The 19,760-nt window shown below is 37.9% G+C and overlaps 2 protein-coding genes across 6 annotated transcripts in view; both read right to left on the bottom strand.

Annotated features, from left to right (window-relative positions):
• Positions 1-19: 19 nt before the first annotated feature.
• Positions 20-6,618, bottom strand: ahsa1a (AHA1, activator of heat shock protein ATPase homolog 1a). The gene is made up of 9 exons (XM_051654982.1): positions 5,874-6,618; positions 4,430-4,620; positions 4,241-4,323; positions 4,037-4,154; positions 3,837-3,928; positions 1,761-1,886; positions 1,551-1,652; positions 1,358-1,409; positions 20-701 (listed from the first exon to the last, which is right to left on the bottom strand). The coding sequence occupies exons 1-9, from the start codon at positions 5,951-5,953 to the stop codon at positions 529-531; spliced, it is 1,017 nt and encodes a 338-aa protein (XP_051510942.1). The 5' UTR covers positions 5,954-6,618; the 3' UTR covers positions 20-528.
• Positions 6,619-11,235: 4,617 nt separating this feature from the next.
• The window catches only part of si:dkey-177p2.6 (uncharacterized protein LOC568712 homolog), a 39,080-nt gene continuing 30,555 nt past the window's right edge, over positions 11,236-19,760 (bottom strand). For all 5 annotated transcript variants that reach the window (XM_051654978.1, XM_051654980.1, XM_051654977.1 and 2 more), the window contains one exon: positions 11,236-15,311. In XM_051654978.1, the coding sequence (XP_051510938.1) occupies positions 14,609-15,311 (703 nt within the window). In that variant the 3' untranslated portion in view covers positions 11,236-14,608. The remainder of the gene's footprint in view (positions 15,312-19,760) is intronic.

Here is a 19,760-nt window from a genome sequence, read left to right on the forward strand (position 1 = left end):
TTTGTTTTTTTTTGTTTTTTTGCATGTTTTAATAAAACACTACTATCAAAGTCATACAATCAATTCATATTTCACTCTTTATGCAAAATATCACAGGCAAATATATTTTCACTTATAAAATAGTCTGTTTTAAACAAAGTTAAACATCCATGTCTGGCATTCACAGACATAACATTCAAACACATCTTACATCCAAACAACATAAGCTCTGATTCAGTAACCAATTTAAAAAGAATCTAGGGGCTGTGTTATAGAAACCTCCTATCTTAGCTCTTAAGGTCAGATTTAAGTTCAGTTAGTCCTTACTGAAAGATGATGAGATAGGATTTTGGATTAAAGATGTTTCTGTAAAATGGCCAGAGGAATCTATTTTTCTCTCTCTCATCGAGAAGGCAAAAGTTTTTGAGAGCATTCAACATCTACCTATTGCAGGGCATAAAAGTGTTTCAACTTCACTGATGTAATTTTGTATCTCTTTATATTACTCTCCCAAGTTTCCAGTGAGACACAACATGAGCATTCTTTGGCTCAGCAGAGTCGCGCTCCATAACCAAATGTCTGTTTAATGGCATCAAAGTAGTATCTCTGCCAGCCCTCTTTCATTCTGTCCTCCTCATTGTTGGGAACTCCTTTGGCCTCCATAGTCAGCTCTGTCTCATTGCTTCGATCCACAAAGTTTAAAGTGACAGTTGATGCGTGCCCTGGAAATAATTTAATTCATTCATTTATAAGAAATCATAACTCCAAGAATTCTGAAGCCTAACTATAGATTTGTGTGAGGAACAGACCGGCATTTAAGTAATTTTTCACAGAAAATCATCTTCCCCTGCAGAACCGCTGAGCCTGATTATTGAGTCAGTGAGTTGAACTTGAGAACTGAATCAGTCAGATTCTTGAACAAATTGTTCTTTTGAGCTGGCTCTTTTCAGTGAACCAGCTGATCTGGTTCACAAATCCGGTCTAGTGCTCTCGCTCGATTCAAAGTTGCGGTCGCAAAGTTGCGGTCGTGAATAATAACTTACATTTCACTCTTTCTTCACACAAAGTTATAGCTTAAAATTACTGCACAAGTCATAAAGACTACTTTCCCTTTTGTTTTTTGTAATGAAGGTTCTTTAACATATCTTATTTTTCATTCCACAGAAGAAAAGAGTATATGTGCAAGGGATGACATGAGGACATGTAAATAATGACAGAATTTTCATTGTTTGGTGAACTATTTCTATAATAATTAAAAAACAAATTATTTAAAAAAAAATACATTTATTAATATTAAAAGCTGTATGTGCATTCATTAAAAAAGGATAATAAAAAAAAAAGACAATATGCAAAACAAAAAGTAAAAAGTAAAACATACCAGTTGGCCAGTTTGAAAACCTCCATTTCATAACAATTTTCTTGTCAGGAATCTAGAGGGGAGAAGGCAAGAATTATAAAATTGCCAACTTTGAAAGTGGGTTAATGATTCATTAGGGAAAACTAGTGTAAAAGTGAAAGTGAAATTCTTACCAAATTATTTAAATTATTTAATAAATAAACCTTTTTCTCACCAGTTCTGCAAATTGTCCATGCACATTTCCTTCCAGTAACCGAAACTTGCCACCCAAGCACCCATCCACAAAAGCAGCAAGGTGTGTAAATGCCTGTACCATCTACACCATCAAAAGACACACAGCAAGTGAGTTCTACATCGCAACATCTTCAGTTGATTTGGTTTGAATTAATATAGATTGACAGCAAAGTACGAGTTGGATTCTGACATCTTGATTTAGGAAAACCCTGTACAACTCCTCTGGTGAGGTGAGGAAGGTCTCTTTCAGACTGAACGTCACTGTTGGAATTTTGACTCCAGTGCTGGGAGCGTTAGCTGCAGTGGAAGACCCAATCTGTGGGAAACCAAAACATTTACCAAAATATAATTTTGATACAGGGCCGAAATAATAAAATGCACAAACATACTTAACATTGTTCTGCCAGGACACAACATTGAAAATCTCTGAATACAAAGAGAGTTTGAAGTATCCGCTTAAGGCTGTTTAGCTGATGCCCAAAACAAACAGGGTAAAGCTTAAAACAGTTATTTAAAGAAAAACATCTAAAAAGACAATACTTCAAGAAAACACTAAAGGTTTTCTGTTGCTATGGAAATGACATATTGTTATTAAGATGTTATGAAAGGGATGGTTTACCCAAAAACGAAAATTCTCTCATCATTTACTTTCTGATGCAGAACGCAAATAAAGATTTTTAGAAGAATATCAGCAGATGCTGTTTGCACTCTAGTGCAAATAGTGGCAGATACCCTTACACCCGTTTAAATACTAACATACAGTATAGTGGTATCAGTGCAGCATTTTCCTTGTGTTTATTTGGAGTCCCACAGACACCATACACCAACCCCTAACCCTACCTTACAAAAATTAACCATTGTTTTACTACAGTAACCATAGTATCACCATGGTATCTTTCTAGTAAAATCATAGGAACCACAAAATTAAACATGGTTACTATTAACTACTATTAACAACATGTTACTGTAGTAACTGTAGTTCCATGGTTAGTACATCAGAACTATATATTTTCCACCAAAACACATGGGTACTACAATATTACTACAGTAAAACCATGGTTAATTTTATCCGGATCAAATCCTTCTCTCAACTCCACGACTTTCACTGTGACCAAATCACTGCGAGGAATCTCTTTTATTTATTACTATAAGTAGTATTATAGGAAATATTAAGAGTAGAGACATGGGAAAAAGTATGTCAAGGGGTGGGATTCAACCCCAGGTCACCAGCGTGACAACACATACACATCCCGTCATTACACCCAGAGATCCTACAGCTGCACATGGGGGCACATTTTGTTGTAAAACCCTATGTTTCCACCAGATTTATCCAATCTCTTAATCCACTAAATGTCTAACCCGTTAACCAATTTAATGTCTTGTCCCCATTGCGAAAAATTTGATCAGCAGTTGATCAAATAAATCTGTCTTGAGTTTGCTCTGAGCAGTGGTGGGCGGAGTTAGTGTAAATAGCCTCTGCCAACAAGATGGGCTATTTGCACTTAGTGTAAATAGACACTCCGAAGAACATCCCAGCTCTGTAGGTCCATACAGTGGAAGTGAATGGTGACCAGAACTCAGAAGGCCCAAAAAGGACATAAAGGCAGGATAAAAGTTGCCCAAAAGACTCCAGTGGTTAAATCCATATCTTCTAAAGTGATATGATAGGTGTGGGTGAGAAACAGATCAATATTTAAGTCCTTTTCTACTGTAAATCTACACATTCACTTTCACATTTAGCCCCCTGCTGGTTTGGGCTGGTCAAAGGTGGAGATTCATAGTAAAAAAAAGGACTTAAATATTGATCTGCTTCTCACTCACACCTATCATATCAATTCTGAAGACATGGATTTAACATCTGAAGTCGTATGACTTACTTTTATGCTGCCTTTATGTCCTTTTTGGACCATCTGAGATCTGGTCACCATTCACCTGTATTGTGAGAATCAGCAGAGCTCAGATATTCTTCTAAAAATCTTTGTTTGTGTTCTGCAGAAGAAAGAAAGTCATACACATTTGGGATGGCATGAGGGTGAGTAAATAATGAGAGTTTTCTGTTTTACATATACTGTACATATAATTACAACTAAATGGATGAACCACTGTGGCCGCTAAATCAGACATCGTTAAGTACTGTAGTTATTAGTGCCAAATTGAGACTATTCACAGTATGTGTGAGATGGCCATTTCAAACATACGTAAAATGGTAAAAAAGACATGACCAGTCTATTTCCTTCTCTTACCAGAAATATTTATGAGAACTTACCTGGGTTTTTTCCAGTTTGACTTTGGCTTGTGTCTCCTGATTCTGTTTGTCAAGTCCATTTGCTGTTGGTAAAATCATACCCTGAGAGAACTCTGTAATAGCAAGTCACAAGTCAAAATAACATTGTGATTATCCAGGATTCAAATGTGCATTCAAATCCAGGAGAAATTACTAATATATGAAGTATTTAGGGCCATTACCCTTTTTGAGATGTTTCACATAGTTGCCAAGTGCCATTCTGATTTTCTTGACTCCTTCCTTCCTCATAAGATCAGTCAAAGGTGTCCTTGGTTGGTCTTTACACAGTGTAACACAGATCTGTACAAGCAAATGGGCAAACAGATGTTATATTTCCATGTAACATGCAAATAGTTTTTTTTAGGGGGAGAGCAGTTTTCACCTACATCCAGATCGTCCATATCATTTTCATCAGAGAGATTTGGTATTTCCACAGTCCCTTTGTATTTGATTCCCATTTTATTTGTTCCTAAAGTGAAAAGAATTTAAGAAATAACATGTTGTATGCTTCATTTTAGATGCAAAAAAACTCACCAATACATTCAACGGTGTAAGTAAAAGCTAGTTTGACTCACCAATCCATGAGGCTTTTACATTCCACTCATAGAAAAAGATGAGTTTTCCCTTGCGGTTGTTTATAGAGGCCTCTCCGTCTATATTGCTGACGTCTGTGACCTCGCATGAACCTTCTTCACCTTCTACACGAATCCCAAGAAGGAGGCTATTAATTACATCTTGAGACCAGCTTGTCACATCTCTCTCTGTCCTGTAATAAGATTTTTTTTTAATTATTTATTAAATATCCAAGGAATGAGTTTAGTGCGTGGAGTTGTGTGTGATTCATGTTTTAGATGAGATGACTATTTACAGCAACTGTATTGTCTTCAAATTCTATGGAGAGGTGGTGTCCCAAGCACCTTCACAATTGATATGACAATAAAATAATTTTAAAAAAATCTATATAGAAAACAAATAATTATAGATTATTCACACATGTTAAAGGAATAGTTAAAAAAAAGAAAATTATTTCACCATTTTCTCACCCTCATGCCATTCCAGATGTGTATGACTTTCTTCTGCTGAACACAAAGATTTTTAGAAGTATATCTCAGCTCTGTTGGTTCTCACAATTCAAGTGAATGGGTACCAAAATTTGGAAGCTCCAAAAATCACATTAAGGCAGCATAAAAGTAATCCATACAACTCCAGTGGTGAAATCCATGCCTTCAGAAGTGATATGATAGGTGTGGGTTAGAAACAGATTTTTTTTAGTCCTTTTTTACTATAAATTCTCCTCCCTGCCCATTAGGTGAATGTGAATCACTAAAAACACAGGAAGAAGAATGTGAAAGTAGAGATTGATGGTAAAAAAGGACTATTGATCTGTTTCTAACCCACACTTATCATATCGCTTCAGAAGATATGGATTTAACCACTGGAGTTGTATGAATTATATTCATTATATGCCATTATATGCTTTAGGAGCGTCAACATTTTAGGAACCATTCACTTGCATTGTATAGGCCTATATAGCTGAAATATTCTTCTAAAAATCTTCATTTGTGTTCAGCAGAAGAAAAAAGTAATACACATCTGGAATGGCATGAAGGTGAGAAAACAATGAATTTTCATTTTTGGGTGAACTGTTCCTTTAAGTTCGACAGACAATTAAAAAGCCTTACTCCGTTTGCTTCTCATACAGAGTACCCAGAGATAGTCTAATTCTGTCTCACATTCATGTACTTCCAAAAATAGACCTTGCCAGGCTCTCACATTCAACTAAAAAGCATTCCAGAGGCTTCTTGCAAACCTTGGAGAATCTTTTGTATATAATATTTGCCATTCCTTCTAAAACCCCTCTAAAATGACATATTAAGAAGAGCTCAATTTAGTCCAACTTTAGTAAAACGCTAATTTAGAGAACATGTCCTCCAAAAACGTAGTAAAACAAAAGCGGACGAACAACAGGGGTGAAAAAAACTTATTTAGCACATACTTGTTGCAAGTTAGGTTACCTACCAGTGCCAGTTATTGACATTTGTCGCATCTGCCCTTTCTTCCACAATCCAGCGTGGGTCCCCCTCTCCCCACTTGGCCATGACAAAACTTACAGATGGTTTAAAATAGAACTAAGAAGATGAACCAAGATTGAACACTGTAGCTTCAGATAAACTTCGGATTCAGCATTAGAAGTTCATGGATAGACAGAAATAAATTCGTGAATTACAGGATAAACGTATGCAGCAGGAACTCAGATGATTTGCTGAGATGTTTAAGTCGATCATTTATGAGAATAAACAGGAACAGAAAACCTGCGAATAGAGGACCAAAGAAAAATCTAAATAGCTCCAATTCTGAGACAAATAAGGAAAACTCCGACGGAAAAGAAAAAAACGTAGGCTATATTAATGGGGAATGTAATGAGTAGTTGTGATGTTGTCCGCCACTAGTCAGCTGTTCCTCAAGCAGAGCTTTATTTAGAGAGTACTAGAACAGGATCTGTGTGAAGACGTTTTTGGCAAGAGTTTCTTACCGCTATTATAAGCGCAGCTCAAAATTAGCATAGTGGGGGGTTGGCTAGGAAAAAACACTAGTATAAAAATTTGATGTGATTCAGGAGCTTTAGCCTTTCATTCCAAAATTAAATATGGCTACTTTGAATTAGGTTAGGTTTATTATTGAATTTAACTTACAAAATAACACCACATTGTTCAAATTAATTGTCAAAAACATGAAGCCTAATGAAAGTGGATCATAATAAGATTACTTTAAATATATATTAGGGTACAAAGGAGCTAAAGGCCCACCGGGATAAAAGGCACCTTATTTTCTCCCAAAACACTAAATCAAAAACTACCATATCACTTTCCAAAGCACCTATTTGTCACTATGCACTGCAAAATTTTCCTTTTCCTAAGATCATTGCGTGTAATGTCTAAAGTTTGGGTTAAAAAGCCCCCCTGTTGCAGGTGCTAAAGGCCCCAGTTAAACACATTGTTTTTCTTAATTGGGGGGAATAGATTTGTTATGAATGTAGCCAAGTGGAGAAATTTAATGTAATTTAAAGTCGGCGTGAAATAAAAATGAACCCTATCTATTTTCTAAATGCATGTTATTGATCTTATCATGAACGATTCATCCATGCATACGTTTTATTGATTTATTTATTTTACTTTTCTCCCCAGTTTGGAATGCCCAATTCCCAATGCGCTCTAAGTCCTTGTGGTGGCTTAGTGGCTTAGGACGAATCTCGGTTGCCTCCGCGTCTGAGACTGTAAATCTGCGCATCTTATCACGTGGCTTGTTGAACACATTACTGCAGAGACCTAGTGCGTGTGGAGACTCCACGCTATTCTCCGCGGCATCCACGCACAACACACCATGCGCCCCACCGAGAGCAAGAACCACATTATAGTGACCACGAGGAGGTTAACCCAACGTGACTCTACCCACCCTAGCAACCGGGCCAATTGGCTGCTTAGGAAGCCTGGCTGGAGTCACTCAGCACGCCCTGGATTCGAACTTGAGACTCAAGAGTCAAGTAATACATTTAATATACACTGAATATTCATGGAGCAACATAATTTGTTTTAATAATTGGGTGGGGGGGTTGTAGATATAGGGGCAAAAGTAGGACAACATTTGAGATTATGCTTATTCGAAATAACCACTTCAGAAAAGGATCACATTTCGCATTTCATTAGGTGTCATTTTTGTAATTTAGTACAGTTTATTTCATTACAAATTGTATTATCAGCGTAACGGTTTGAGTGAAAAGTTTAACTGAACAATTAAAATTAATTTCAGAGTTCTTAATAATTTGGTATGCTTTAATGACATGCACTTGAGCTGAAATGGACTCCACATGTTTGTGAAAAACCTGATTCAAGGTAATACAGTGGCCGTGAATTGCAAAACATTACAACAAATCTGATAACACAATGGCAAATCCAAAAACAAACTAACAATTCAGAGACACAATGGCAAATCAGAAAACACAACAACAAATCCTGAAACACATCAGCAAGTCAGAAAACACAACAGCAAGACAGAAAGTACAATGACAAGTCAGATGAAACATAAAGGGCCAGGTACCATAGCTTCTCACCTGATTGGCTGTGTGGATAATACCCTTTCTTCACGATTGGTTCACTGATTATTTCCAAATCCATTCCAAACTAACTAAAAAACTTAATCATTTAGAGTTGTTTCTCACTCAATAAAACAGAAACAGGACACTTTAGAACAGAGAGCAAAAAGAATGAGTGTGATAACGAGTGTGGAAAAAAGAGCGAGAACGAGTGTGTTTGGGTGAGAACAGACCAAAATGTAACTCCTTTTTCATCTTGGCATTGTAGTCTCTTGGCACATTCATGATTTCAAGCTCGATTACACTTCCTAGGGCTTGACCCATGCACAAATCACTAGATGGCGATAGAAAGTGTAAATGAGCTTGAAATCATGATCACCAAGGAGGCTGCTGATGTCAAGATTTATAGTGAAAAAGGAGTTACATTTTGGTCTGTTTTCCTCCATAACCGAGTGACCTATGAAGACATTGATTTAACCACTGTAGTGTTACAGATTACTGTCATGCTGTATTTATGTGCTTTTCGGAGCTTCAAAGTTTTGGTCATCATTCGCTTGCATTATGTGGACCTACAGAGCTTAAATATTCTTCTAAAAATCTTTGTTTGTGTTCATCATGAGGGTGAGTAAATGATTAAAGAATGTTCATTTTTGGGTGAATTATTCCTTTAAAGGTGCACTTAGTAACGTTTATGTTTGTGTCATTTTGGACTTACACTGACACCTTGTGGCTTGGATGCAGCAACATTTAAACACAATAATTTTCAGTTTCAGATGCCATTGTGGAAATTCACTATTCACAGTCAGCCATGGTTAGTTTAATTCATGAGTGAAAGTGTCAAGTAACAGGGTGGTAACTGAGATTAAGCATATAGTATTCAGCTGGTCATGTGTGATTCTAACATGGCAGCCCCTATTATGGGACCCTCTACTGAAATGACTGGAGTCTTAATCTAATGTGAGTGGTCATGATTTTATACATATTTAGCAAAATTACAATTCATTTCTTTGGGAGTAAACTTTTTTAATGAACTTTTTTCATAATAATTATAATAATAAAATAAATAAAAAATAAAAAACTAAGTGCACCTTTAAAGACAAAGAGATTACTGTAAGCCTCAAATGACTTTGTGAGGTGATGTAATCATAGTTTTGAATGTTCAAATGTGCGAATGCCATTCGTTGTTTAATCTATACCAGCAATGATTAAATGAAGATTTACCATGCATATTTAAATGTATTTTCACTGCAGGCAGTACCTTACTGAACTGAATTAAAAGAACAAGAAGAAATCCACTGGCTACCCTTGATCTCTTTCTTTTATTTCTTTCTTGATTCTTTTTTAATGTTGGCTCTCTACGTCCAGTCCAGAGCCAATATTAGAAATCACACGAATTATTTAAAGGAAACTGACAGGTGAGCTCATGCACTAGGCCAGTTGTGTAACTAATTAACAAAAAAAAATTAATCTTGACACATTGTGTAAATCTGAATGATGTTGTTTTCAATAACAAAAACTAATATTGTGATACAAACATTAAAATTTCACACCTGACGAAATTTCAGAACATTTTCTAATTTTACTTTACAACACTTTCTTTTGGGGGAGCTAAAGAATCAATCCTGGATCATCTGCTTGCAATCCAGTAAGAACATGGTCAAATGTACATGTATTGTACATTGCACCTGAAAAACATGATCCTTTTGCCATTGCACAGAGAGGAAGACTTTTTATGAAAAACACTGATGTTTTCCTTTGTCAGTCTCTTTTTTTTGTCTATCCCACTATGCTGACTTGGATCTGTCTCATTTAGAAGGATGCGTCCTCCGGAGGTCGCATTTGTCGGCCGCATACGTCATCGAGGATGTGTCGTTTCATTAAAGCGAGTAGAACACTTCGGATGCGACCTTCTTTCACGGGAATTCGGAGGATGCATAAGGTGTATCCTTCGTGGGCACTCACAACCCACAATTCTTTGCTTCACCAGAAATGTCTAAAAAAAATATAACGCCAATTTACCCGTAAATATGATGTTCAAACGCAAGTAATGTTAATTCCCAAGTTGAAGTACCTCAGTAGATGGGTGCAGAGTATATAATATGTATAATTATATTAATATATAATTAAAATAAAGTATTAGACTAAAAGTACACCTGTAAAATCTATTTTCTTTTCTCTTCACATCATTATAACTCTCCTAAAATGTACCTCATACATTCCCTTCTAAAGGGACTTTGTTCCCTTCTCACTCAAAGCGCTCGCGCTTGTTAAAGAGCGGCGTGCTGTCATAGCAACCAGGTTACGTTCCGTTTCCGTTTGTCCTACGAAGGCCGTCTCGTTTAAATGAGACTTGTTTAAAGGAGGACACTCGGTATACTGCAACCTTCAAAGAACGCGTCCTACCTAGCACGCAGTCTTCAAAACGAGACACCGCCTTTGTTCTTCAAGCTCAGCCAACCGCAGACTCGAGATCTTTCGTGTGGAAGTGACGCTCCCTTTTGGAGTTGGCATAACCCCCATGTGGTGTAACCCCGCCCTCTTTTTTGAGATTCCGCCTCCATTTGGAGATCTCCGGCCTACTTAGTGCAGTAGGGTACATCTACTACCCACTACCCACCCAAACCAGATAGAGGGCAGTGTTGTGTTTATGAGGGAGAACGTGGATGGCATTTCAATGCTTAGTCTGCTAAAAAGTCGTTGTAGAGAGGAATTAAGATATAGAATAGGAGAAACATAGCTGAAACTCTATATAGTGTTAACAGCAGCAGATGTATTCTCACCCGTTGTTGCATTATTAATGCATGTGTGTTTGTTGAAAGAAAAACGATCTGGGCTGCAGATAACCAACGCTACCTTACCTGTATGTTTGGTTGTTTAGCAACCAGATCCATGGAGTGCTAACATTATTTTTGAATTTACCAGATAAATCATGATATAAAATACTTGTTTGCTGCTCATCATATGCGTTTGTAGTGGTAGCCTTTATATCACAGAATACTATTTATAATCCTACTTAAATTTATAGGGTTTTCCCAAATCCCATATTACAGTTAGAGCAGAAAAATACTGTGAAAATATTACAAATCACATCCACTATTTCACTGGCTTTTCAGCCAGTACTGAAAAGGGATATACTTTAGGTAAAGACGAAAGAAAATGAACCAACACTTCGATGTGCATTAATGAGTTTTGCCTTCAGGAGGCAGTGTATGTACTATATTTTAAACTACCTTGTTTACTACATGCTCTCTGTATGTTTTTATATTTTTTTTTAGTCAGTAACCACTGTGAAATAAAGAGTTTCTCGACTTTTGTGGTGTAGGATTCTGAGTGACTAAATCACACATTTCCATTTTTTATTTGACATACTGACCTGCTACAATGTATTGCATAGAATATGACTGCCAAAGAAAACGCTTTATTATTTACAGACCTCACAAAATCTGTGGTCAAAACAGATAGCAACAGATTAAGGACAGTTTCAGAGGGAAGAGTAGGGTGTAAAGGCATCTGTTATCATTAGAAGAAAATACATCTAACCATGTATTCATTCAAAGTTACATTGGCTAACTACATTGTGTTATTTGCAATTAGGCAAGACATCACTTTATGTTCATATTTTCATATTGCACTTGGGACAAAGTGACATTTTGAGGTTTTCAAAATATTACAATTTCATTAGTTTAATGAAAGAGACAGGTTTACTCTAATGGCCAAATTAACAAGATGAGGTGATACTTAAAGCTTGTTATTTTGTGTCTCACAACCAAGCCATGTTAATACAAACTCTTGCTTTTGTATTCTCTGCGCAATTGGTACATCAAACGTACCATACGTTATTCAAAAGAGCTGTTCACAACAGAAGTTTACAACAAAATGTAAACTACTTTTCTCTGCAATTCTGTGCATTACTGCAATACATGCTCATAGACTGCACCTTGACATTAAACTTAATCTGAAACCAGAGGCTCCTGGGCTGACTGTTGTGAAACAACACTTCTGACAGTCATAGTGCCTTTTTTCGAGAGTCTGAAATTGAAGCAGCAAGAGAAAGAAATGAGACCATTCATTACATAAATGACCATATAAATAAGGGCAACAACTGGAAGTTTTCTTAAATGAAGTGAACCACATTGGCATTAAAAACTGATAAAAGCTACCAAATTAACTACAAGGTCCAAGGGAAATGAACACACTGTAAAGAAGATCCCATTGTCATTCAGTTCAGAGTCAGCACAAATTGAAACCTTTACAAATAATTTCAATGATAAAAGTCTCTTAATTCTGCATCATCTATTTACATTGAACTATTACTTAGAGGTGAAGTACAAATCACACTTCAAAAACAAATAAACACTCCTAAAGACCAGTCTACTGATCATATTTCAATCTTAAATAAAAGCAATACATTTTCTCATGATCTTCAGTCATCAAAAAAAAAAATATCAGCAAAATAGAAGAAAATATATAAATACAAATATATACATACACAAACAACAACAAAAAATAAAAACTTATCGAGCTTACGAAGCTACATACTCTATTAGATACACAGCTCTCAGCATTGACTGCTAAAATGCTGACAATGTCACCAAAGAGTCTCTCTGGTTTAGTTTTCTTTGACCGCCATCTCATACACAAGCATGTTTTCTAAAATCTGAGTGTAAACTTTGAGTGTCATGTCTTCTGAAGGGAAAGGCAGAGTAGGGTATTTGTGAGCCTGAGCCTTTAAAGAGCACAGGAAAGTCTGTTTATACTGACAACCTCACAGAAAGAGCTGAATGCACAGCATTTAAAATGTAAAGTTGCACAGCTTTACAATTTCTAATTTAATTTATTTGGAATGTCTAAATTTAACTCCAATTCAGACCATGACTCAATGGTAAATTTGGCCCTTAAGTATTTTGATCGTACAATCACAAGTGGTAAATTAGTAAGAGAGCCAGCCATGGGCAGGGAAAATATTTCAATATGAGTGAACAGACCAATTTGAACTGCTTCCATTTATTATTCTATTCCACATACACCAGACAGAGAACAAAGCTCCTCCCTTAACTAAAAATGATTGGTTGAGAGGAGAATGGAGCCCCTTGAGGCCTCACTGGAGGTGGAGCCTTTTATCAACACACACACCAATCCGAGTATTCACATACCAGCTGTTGTCAAACTCTCAATGTAGCCTTTACCACGAGCAAGGATCTCCACGTGACAGGAGCCCATTTGCCTTTACTCCCCCTCTCTTAATCTCTTTCTTGTCCTTACCCTCCCCCTTTCCCTGCCCCATCTTAATGCAGACTGCACCTTGTGGCTCAGAACACTTTCTGCATTTATTTGATTTTCAGCAGCCACTCCTTTTTAGTCTTTATGTTCAATGCATGTTAAAACTTTTGATTAGAGACATACAGCTCTAGGGGCAGAAGAGAGGGGCCTTTGCTCTAGTCCTCCATCTCACAAAAGCCATTTAGCATTCAACTAATAACTTAAAGGGAAAGAGAATGCAAGCGAGACATTAATTTGGATTAACCCCCACAGCTAAGGGTGTACGCTTGGACAGTCTGAAATGGGTCTTTAAAACCACAGCACAAGAGACAATCACAGACATCCACAAACAACTTTTTGCAGTGTAGATCACATTAACAGAGAACAGTAGTCAGGAGATGTGGACCCACTTCTTTGGAGGACAGAGGATTGTGCCAAACACTCAAAATGCAGCAACCAATCCACACAGCAAGCAAAGAGAGCTAAACAGGTGTAGAGCAAGAAACTCGGGCAAATCTATTTGCAGGTCCACAGTGTGCAGTTCATCGTCAGCAGTCTTCATTCTCCTTTGTAGGCACTATGTTCACATGAGGGATTCAACGTTGGTTTTCTGACAATCATGTACATGAAAAGTAGAAAGTGATTACAAAATATAGCTAGATCACTTTCAATGCAAGCCACATAGCTCATTAATTCTGAAACAAAGAGATTCAGAAACATTTGAAAAGAAAAATGACAAAAGTTCTACTTGGAAAGTTAAGGACAAGCATTTTTGCGTTTGCAACTTCTACAGCTATAACTTAGGACTAAATCCAGTTTTTTAAAGTTATTAGTGCGAAACCATTAAATTATAACAGTTGCAACAATGACAGTCTTTGTATAGAGAAAAAGCTCTTGGTATCTTGAGAGGTAGTGTGAGTGCTGCATGTGCATGACACGATCTGATAATCATAATAACTGACAGTAAATGTAATGCTTCAGAATACAGTGGCGATCAGTTCACAAAAAAATAAATGTCATTTATCTGATCAAAAGCCAAAATGTGTCCATTACGATTGACTTTATCAATCTCCTCCTCTTTAATACAACTCCAGAGTCTCTATCCAGTATAAACAGTGCCAATGGTAATACTTTGTTACTGAAGTCCCTGCATATTCATATCTTAGTTTGCTTAAATATGAAGGATGGCAGCGTAAGCTAGACCATCTTAAAAGTCTTAAAATGTGCATTTATCCTACAGTGGGAGTGTGTCAGGCAGTTTTCTTTTTTATATAAATATATCAGTCCTTTGTATAAAAATAGATAAAACATTTGTTTAATAAAAAAGGAAACGTATTGTATTAATCATTCCCCATATAAAACATTGGGATGGCTGTCTGAACGAGGACCCTTTGGTGCAAGCATTTCAGGAGCGCACCAGGATTTCCATAATGTGGTCCAGGTCATTGAGATCTGAGAGACAGAATTGTAGGCTGCTGTTGGAGGTGCAGCTGGAAAGGCTCTTGAGGCCATCGTCCACTCCGCCACTTCTCTGCCCAGGAAACGCTAGAACAGAAATGTCAGAAGAGTCGTACATCGACGTGTCGATGTCCTCAAAGATGTCGTCTAGTGGCAAGTCGGTCAAGTAGCTGGTGGAATTTGTGATCTCAAATGTGCAGAAGAGCGCATCTGATGACCTTGCGTCCTCACCTGCGAGGGATGGGAAAAGAGTCTTATTTTCGACACCACCCAACTGGACCTCCTCATCCTCTGCTGTTTTGAGGGGAAATGAAGGAGACAGTGCTCCAGTTAGGGGTGGAGGACATTCTAAGGGCACGGGCGGCAGGTCAGGAAAGTGGCTTGGGGTGGAGGGGTGATGGTGCGAGGAGATGAGTGGGGCTGGTGGCAAACAGATTTCCCCCTCCTGTCTCATTTCCTGCTGAATCTGGCGGAGGGTGTTGGCCAGCAGAACCGAACGGTGCAGGCTAGGTTCAGCCCGGCGCTGGCAGCTTTGTAGCTTGTCCAGACACAAGTCCAGCACCAGCTGCCTCTGCTGAGGATATGGCATGTCCTGGGCAGGGTCCTCATGTGCACTCAGCTTACGTTTCACCCCTCGGCCCAACATGTATCTGTAGAGGAGATAAAAAGTGGAGTTTAGAAAAGCAGTACAGGAACATTTCTTTCTTTACCAACTTTATAAACGGTAGTAAAATCAAACAATATGTTAATGTGCATGGCAACAGTCTGTACAGTGGATCTCAAGCTTTATCCAATAATATATTTTGCAAGAACACATCAGTGGGATGTTACAGTGCATCCGGAAAGTATTCACAGTGCTTCACTTTTTCCACATTTTGTTATGTTACAGCCTTATTCCAAAATGGATTAAATTCATTATTTTCCTCAAAATTCTACAAACAATACCCCATAATGACAACGTGAAAGTAGTTTGTTTGAAATCTTTTCAAATTTATTAAAAAGAAAAAGAAAAAGAAAAAAAAATCCAAATGTACATAATTATTCACGGCCTTTGCTCAATACTTTGTTGAAGCACCTTTGGCACCAATTACAGCCTCAAGTCTTTTTGAGTATGATGCTACAAGCTTGGCACACCTATTTTTGGGCAGTTTCTCCCATTCTTCTTTGCAGGACCTCTCAAGCTCCATCAGGTTGGATGGGGAGCATCGGTGCACAGCCATTTTCAGATCTCTCCAGAGATGTTCAATCGGGTTCAAGTCTGGGCTCTGGCTGGGCCACTCAAGGACATTCACAGAGTTGTCCCATAGCCACTCCTTTGTTATCTTGGCTGTGTGCTTAGGATTGTTGTCCTGTTGGAAGATGAACCTTCACCTCAGTTTGAGGTCCAGAGCGCTCTGGAGCAGGTTTTCATCAAGGATGTCTCTGTACATTGCTGCATTCATCTTTCCCTCGATTCTGACTAGTCTCCCAGTTCCTGCCGCTGAAAAACATCCCCACAGCATGATGCTGCCACCATCATGCTTCACTGTAGGGATGGTATTGGCCAGGTGATGAGCAGTGCCTGGTTTCCTCCAGACATGATGCTTGCCATTCAGGCCAAAGAGTTCAATATTTGTTTCTCAAGGTCTGAGAGTCCTTCAGGTGCCTTTTGGCAAACTCCAGGCAGGCTGTCATGTGCCTTTTACTGAGGAGTGGCTTCCATCTGGCCACTCTACCATACAGGCCTGATTGGTGGAGTGCTGTAGAGATGGTTGTTCTTCTGGAAGGTTCTCCTCTCTCCACAGAGAAATGCTGGAGCTCTGTCAGAGTGACCATTGGGTTCTTGGTCACCTCCCTGACTAAGGCCCTTCTCCCCCGATCGCTCAGTTTGGCCGGGTGGCCAGCTCTAGGAAGAGTCCTGGTGGTTCCGAACTTCTTCCATTTATGGATGATGGAGGCCACTGTGCTCACTAGGACCTTCAATGCTGCAGAAATTTTTCTGTACCCTTCCCCAGATCTGTGCCTTGATACAATCCTGTCTCGGAGGTCTACAGACAATTCCTTGGACTTCATGGCTTGGTTTGTGCTCTGACATGCACTGTTAACTGTGGGACCTTATACATGTGCCTTTCCAAATCATGTCCAATCAACTGAATTTACCACAGGTGGGCTCCAATTAAGTTGTAGAAACATCAAGGATGATCAGTGGAAACAGGATGCACCTGAGCTCAATTTTGAGTGTCATGGCAAAGGCTGTGAATACTTATGTACATGTGATTTTTTTTTTTATTTATTTTTTTTTATAAATTTGCAAAGATTTCAAACAAACTTCTTTCAAGTTGTCATTATGGGGTATTGTTTGTAGAATTTTGAGAAAAATAATTAATTTAATCCATTTTGGAATAAGGCTGTAACACAAAATGTGGAAAAAGTGAAGCGCAGTGAATACTTTCCGGATGCACTGTATGTAGAAACACTTGTGCCACTTATGCTTGCAAGTGAGATGCATTGCACAAGTCTCTCTATGCTACGAACCAATGAGCTAATAACTAAACAAATTTACAATCAGTCCCAAAGGGAAAGTAAAATGACTTGAGTTCGTTCCAATGTTCTTTTGGTTGCTCCAATGCGGTGGGCTGAAATGATGTCAACAATATTAATAAAAATTGTTGACAAATATTTTCACTGTTGAATAGTCATTTGATCTCACAAGACGTAACATGTGATCATATTAAATTCTAATGATGATGTGCATCAACCAGGAGTGCTGCAGGCCAAGAGTCTCACATAGCCAAAGAGGAAGATGCAGCTTACAGTCCAGTCAGCTCAAAATGATCTAGATATGAAGTATACCAAGTATGGAGGAATTACACAGAAATTCTAAATAAGTAAAATACAGTCATGACAAAGCAGAACTGGTGTTTTATTACACACTGCAAAAATAAGTACAGTTGAAGACAGAAGTTTACATACACCTTAGCCAAATACATTTAAACTCAGTTTTTCACAATTCCTGACATTTACATCCCCTGGCAAAAATTATGGAATCACCACACTTAGTGCTTTTTACTTTGTAGCAAATAAACATATCACAGATATGACACAAAACAATTTTTGTTTAATAGTTGAACATTTTGGCTTTGTGAAACAAACCTCAAACAAAATAAATTACATTATTTTAATTAATGTCATATTTTTTTCCAGATCAAGTAGAGGAATAAATTATGGAATCACTCAATGTTGAGGAAAAGATTATGGAATCACCTTGTAATTTGCATTTCTTAAACAAATACCGGTACAAGTCTAAAAATGCTAATTAGTCTGCAGTTAAAAGAGAGTGCTTACAGACCTTAATGAGCTGTTGGACTTGACTAATTGAAAGGAAACATGGCAACAAGAGAATTGTCAACTGAAACCATGGAAAGGAATATAAATCTCCTTCAAGAAGGAAATCCAACACAGAGTGTGGCAAAAGTTGGTTGTTCCCAGTCAGCTGTGTCTAAAATTTGGTGCAAGTATAAACAAAATGGCAAGGTTATAAAAGGAAAACATACGGGTAGACCAAGGAAGACATCAAAGCATCAGGATAGAAAACTCGATGCACAAAATAGAAAATGCACAACAAAACAAATGAAAAACAAATGGGTGGAAACAGGAGTCAATGTTTGTGACAGAACTGTAAGAAACTGGCTGAATGAAATGGGATTTACATATATAAAAGCCAAACGAAAACCATTAATTAATGCCATTAATTAAAATAATGTAATTTAATTTGTTTGAGGGATGTTTCATGAAGCCAGAATGTTCAGCTATTAAACAAATGTTTTTGTGTCATATGTGATTTGTTTATTTGCTACGAAGTAAAAAAGCTGGGTGAAAATCCTCTAAGTGTGGCGATTACATAATTTTTGCCAGGGGTTGTAATCATAGAAAACATTCCCTGTCTTAGCTCAGTTAGGATCACTACTTTATTTTAAGAAGGTGAAATATTAGAATAATAGTAGAGAGGATGATTTATTTCAGCTTTTCTTTCTTTCATCACATTCCCAGTGGGTCAGAAGTTTACATACACTTTGTTAGTATTTGGTAGCATTGCCTTTAAATTGTTTATCTTGGGTCAGTCATTTTGGGTAGCCTTCCACAAGCTTCTCACAATAAGTTGCTGGAATTTTGGCCCATTCCTCCAGACAGAACTGGTGTAACTGAGCCAGGTTTGTAGGCCTCCTTGCGCGCACACGCTTTTGCAGTTCTGCCCACAAAAATAGGATTGAGGTCAGGGCTTTGTGATGGCCACTTCAATAGCTTGACTTTGTTGTCCTTAAGCCATTTTGCCACAGCTTTGGAGGTACGCTTGGGGTCATTGCCCATTTGGAAGACCCATCTGCGACAGAGCTTTAACTTCATGGCTGATGTCTTGAGATGTTGCTTCAATATATCCACATAATTTTCCTTCCTCATGATGCCATTTATTTTGTGAAGTGCACCAGTCCCTCCTGCAGCAAAGCAACCCCCACAACATGATGTTGCCACCCCCATGCTTCACGGTTGGGATGGTGTTCTTCGGCTTGCAAGAATCACTCATTTTCCTCCAAATATAACAATGGTAATTATGGCCAAATAGTTCAATTTTTGTTTCATCAGACCAGAGGACATTTCTCCACTTTATCACCCTGTGTACTTGCAAACTGTAGTCTGGCTTTATGGTGGTTTTGGAGCAGTGGCTTCTTCCTTGCTGAGCAGCCTTTCAGGTTATGTCAATATTTGACTAGTTTTACTGTGGATATAGATACTTGTCTACCTGTTTCCTCCAGCATCTTCACAAGGTCCTTTGCTGATGTTCTGGGATTGATCTACACTTTTCGCACCAAACTACGTTCATATCTAGGAGACAGAATGTGTCTCCTTCCCGAGCGGTGTGATGGCTGCATGGCCCCATGATGTTTATATTTGCGTATTATTTTTTGTACAGATGAACGTGGTACCTTGTGGAGGTCCACAATTTTTTTTTTTCTGAGGTCTTGGCTGATTTCTTTTGATTTTCCCATGATGTCAAGCAAAGAGGCACTAAGTTTGAAGGTCTTAAAATACACCCACAGGTACACCTCCAATTCAGAAGCTAA

This window comes from Myxocyprinus asiaticus, chromosome 25 (assembly GCF_019703515.2).
Source record: "Myxocyprinus asiaticus isolate MX2 ecotype Aquarium Trade chromosome 25, UBuf_Myxa_2, whole genome shotgun sequence".
Classification (NCBI taxonomy): Eukaryota; Metazoa; Chordata; class Actinopteri; order Cypriniformes; family Catostomidae; genus Myxocyprinus; species Myxocyprinus asiaticus.

Excerpts from the sequence above, each read along its gene's own strand:
- ahsa1a (XM_051654982.1), bottom strand. The coding sequence starts at position 5,953 with ATGGCCAAGTGGGGAGAGGGGGACCCACGCTGGATTGTGGAAGAAAGG. Across the intron at positions 4,621-5,873 it reads AATGTCAATAACTGGCACTG|GACAGAGAGAGATGTGACAA; the intron begins GTAGGTAACCTA and ends ATCTTATTACAG. Across the intron at positions 702-1,357 it reads GTTTTCAAACTGGCCAACTG|GGCACGCATCAACTGTCACT; the intron begins GTATGTTTTACT and ends AATTATTTCCAG.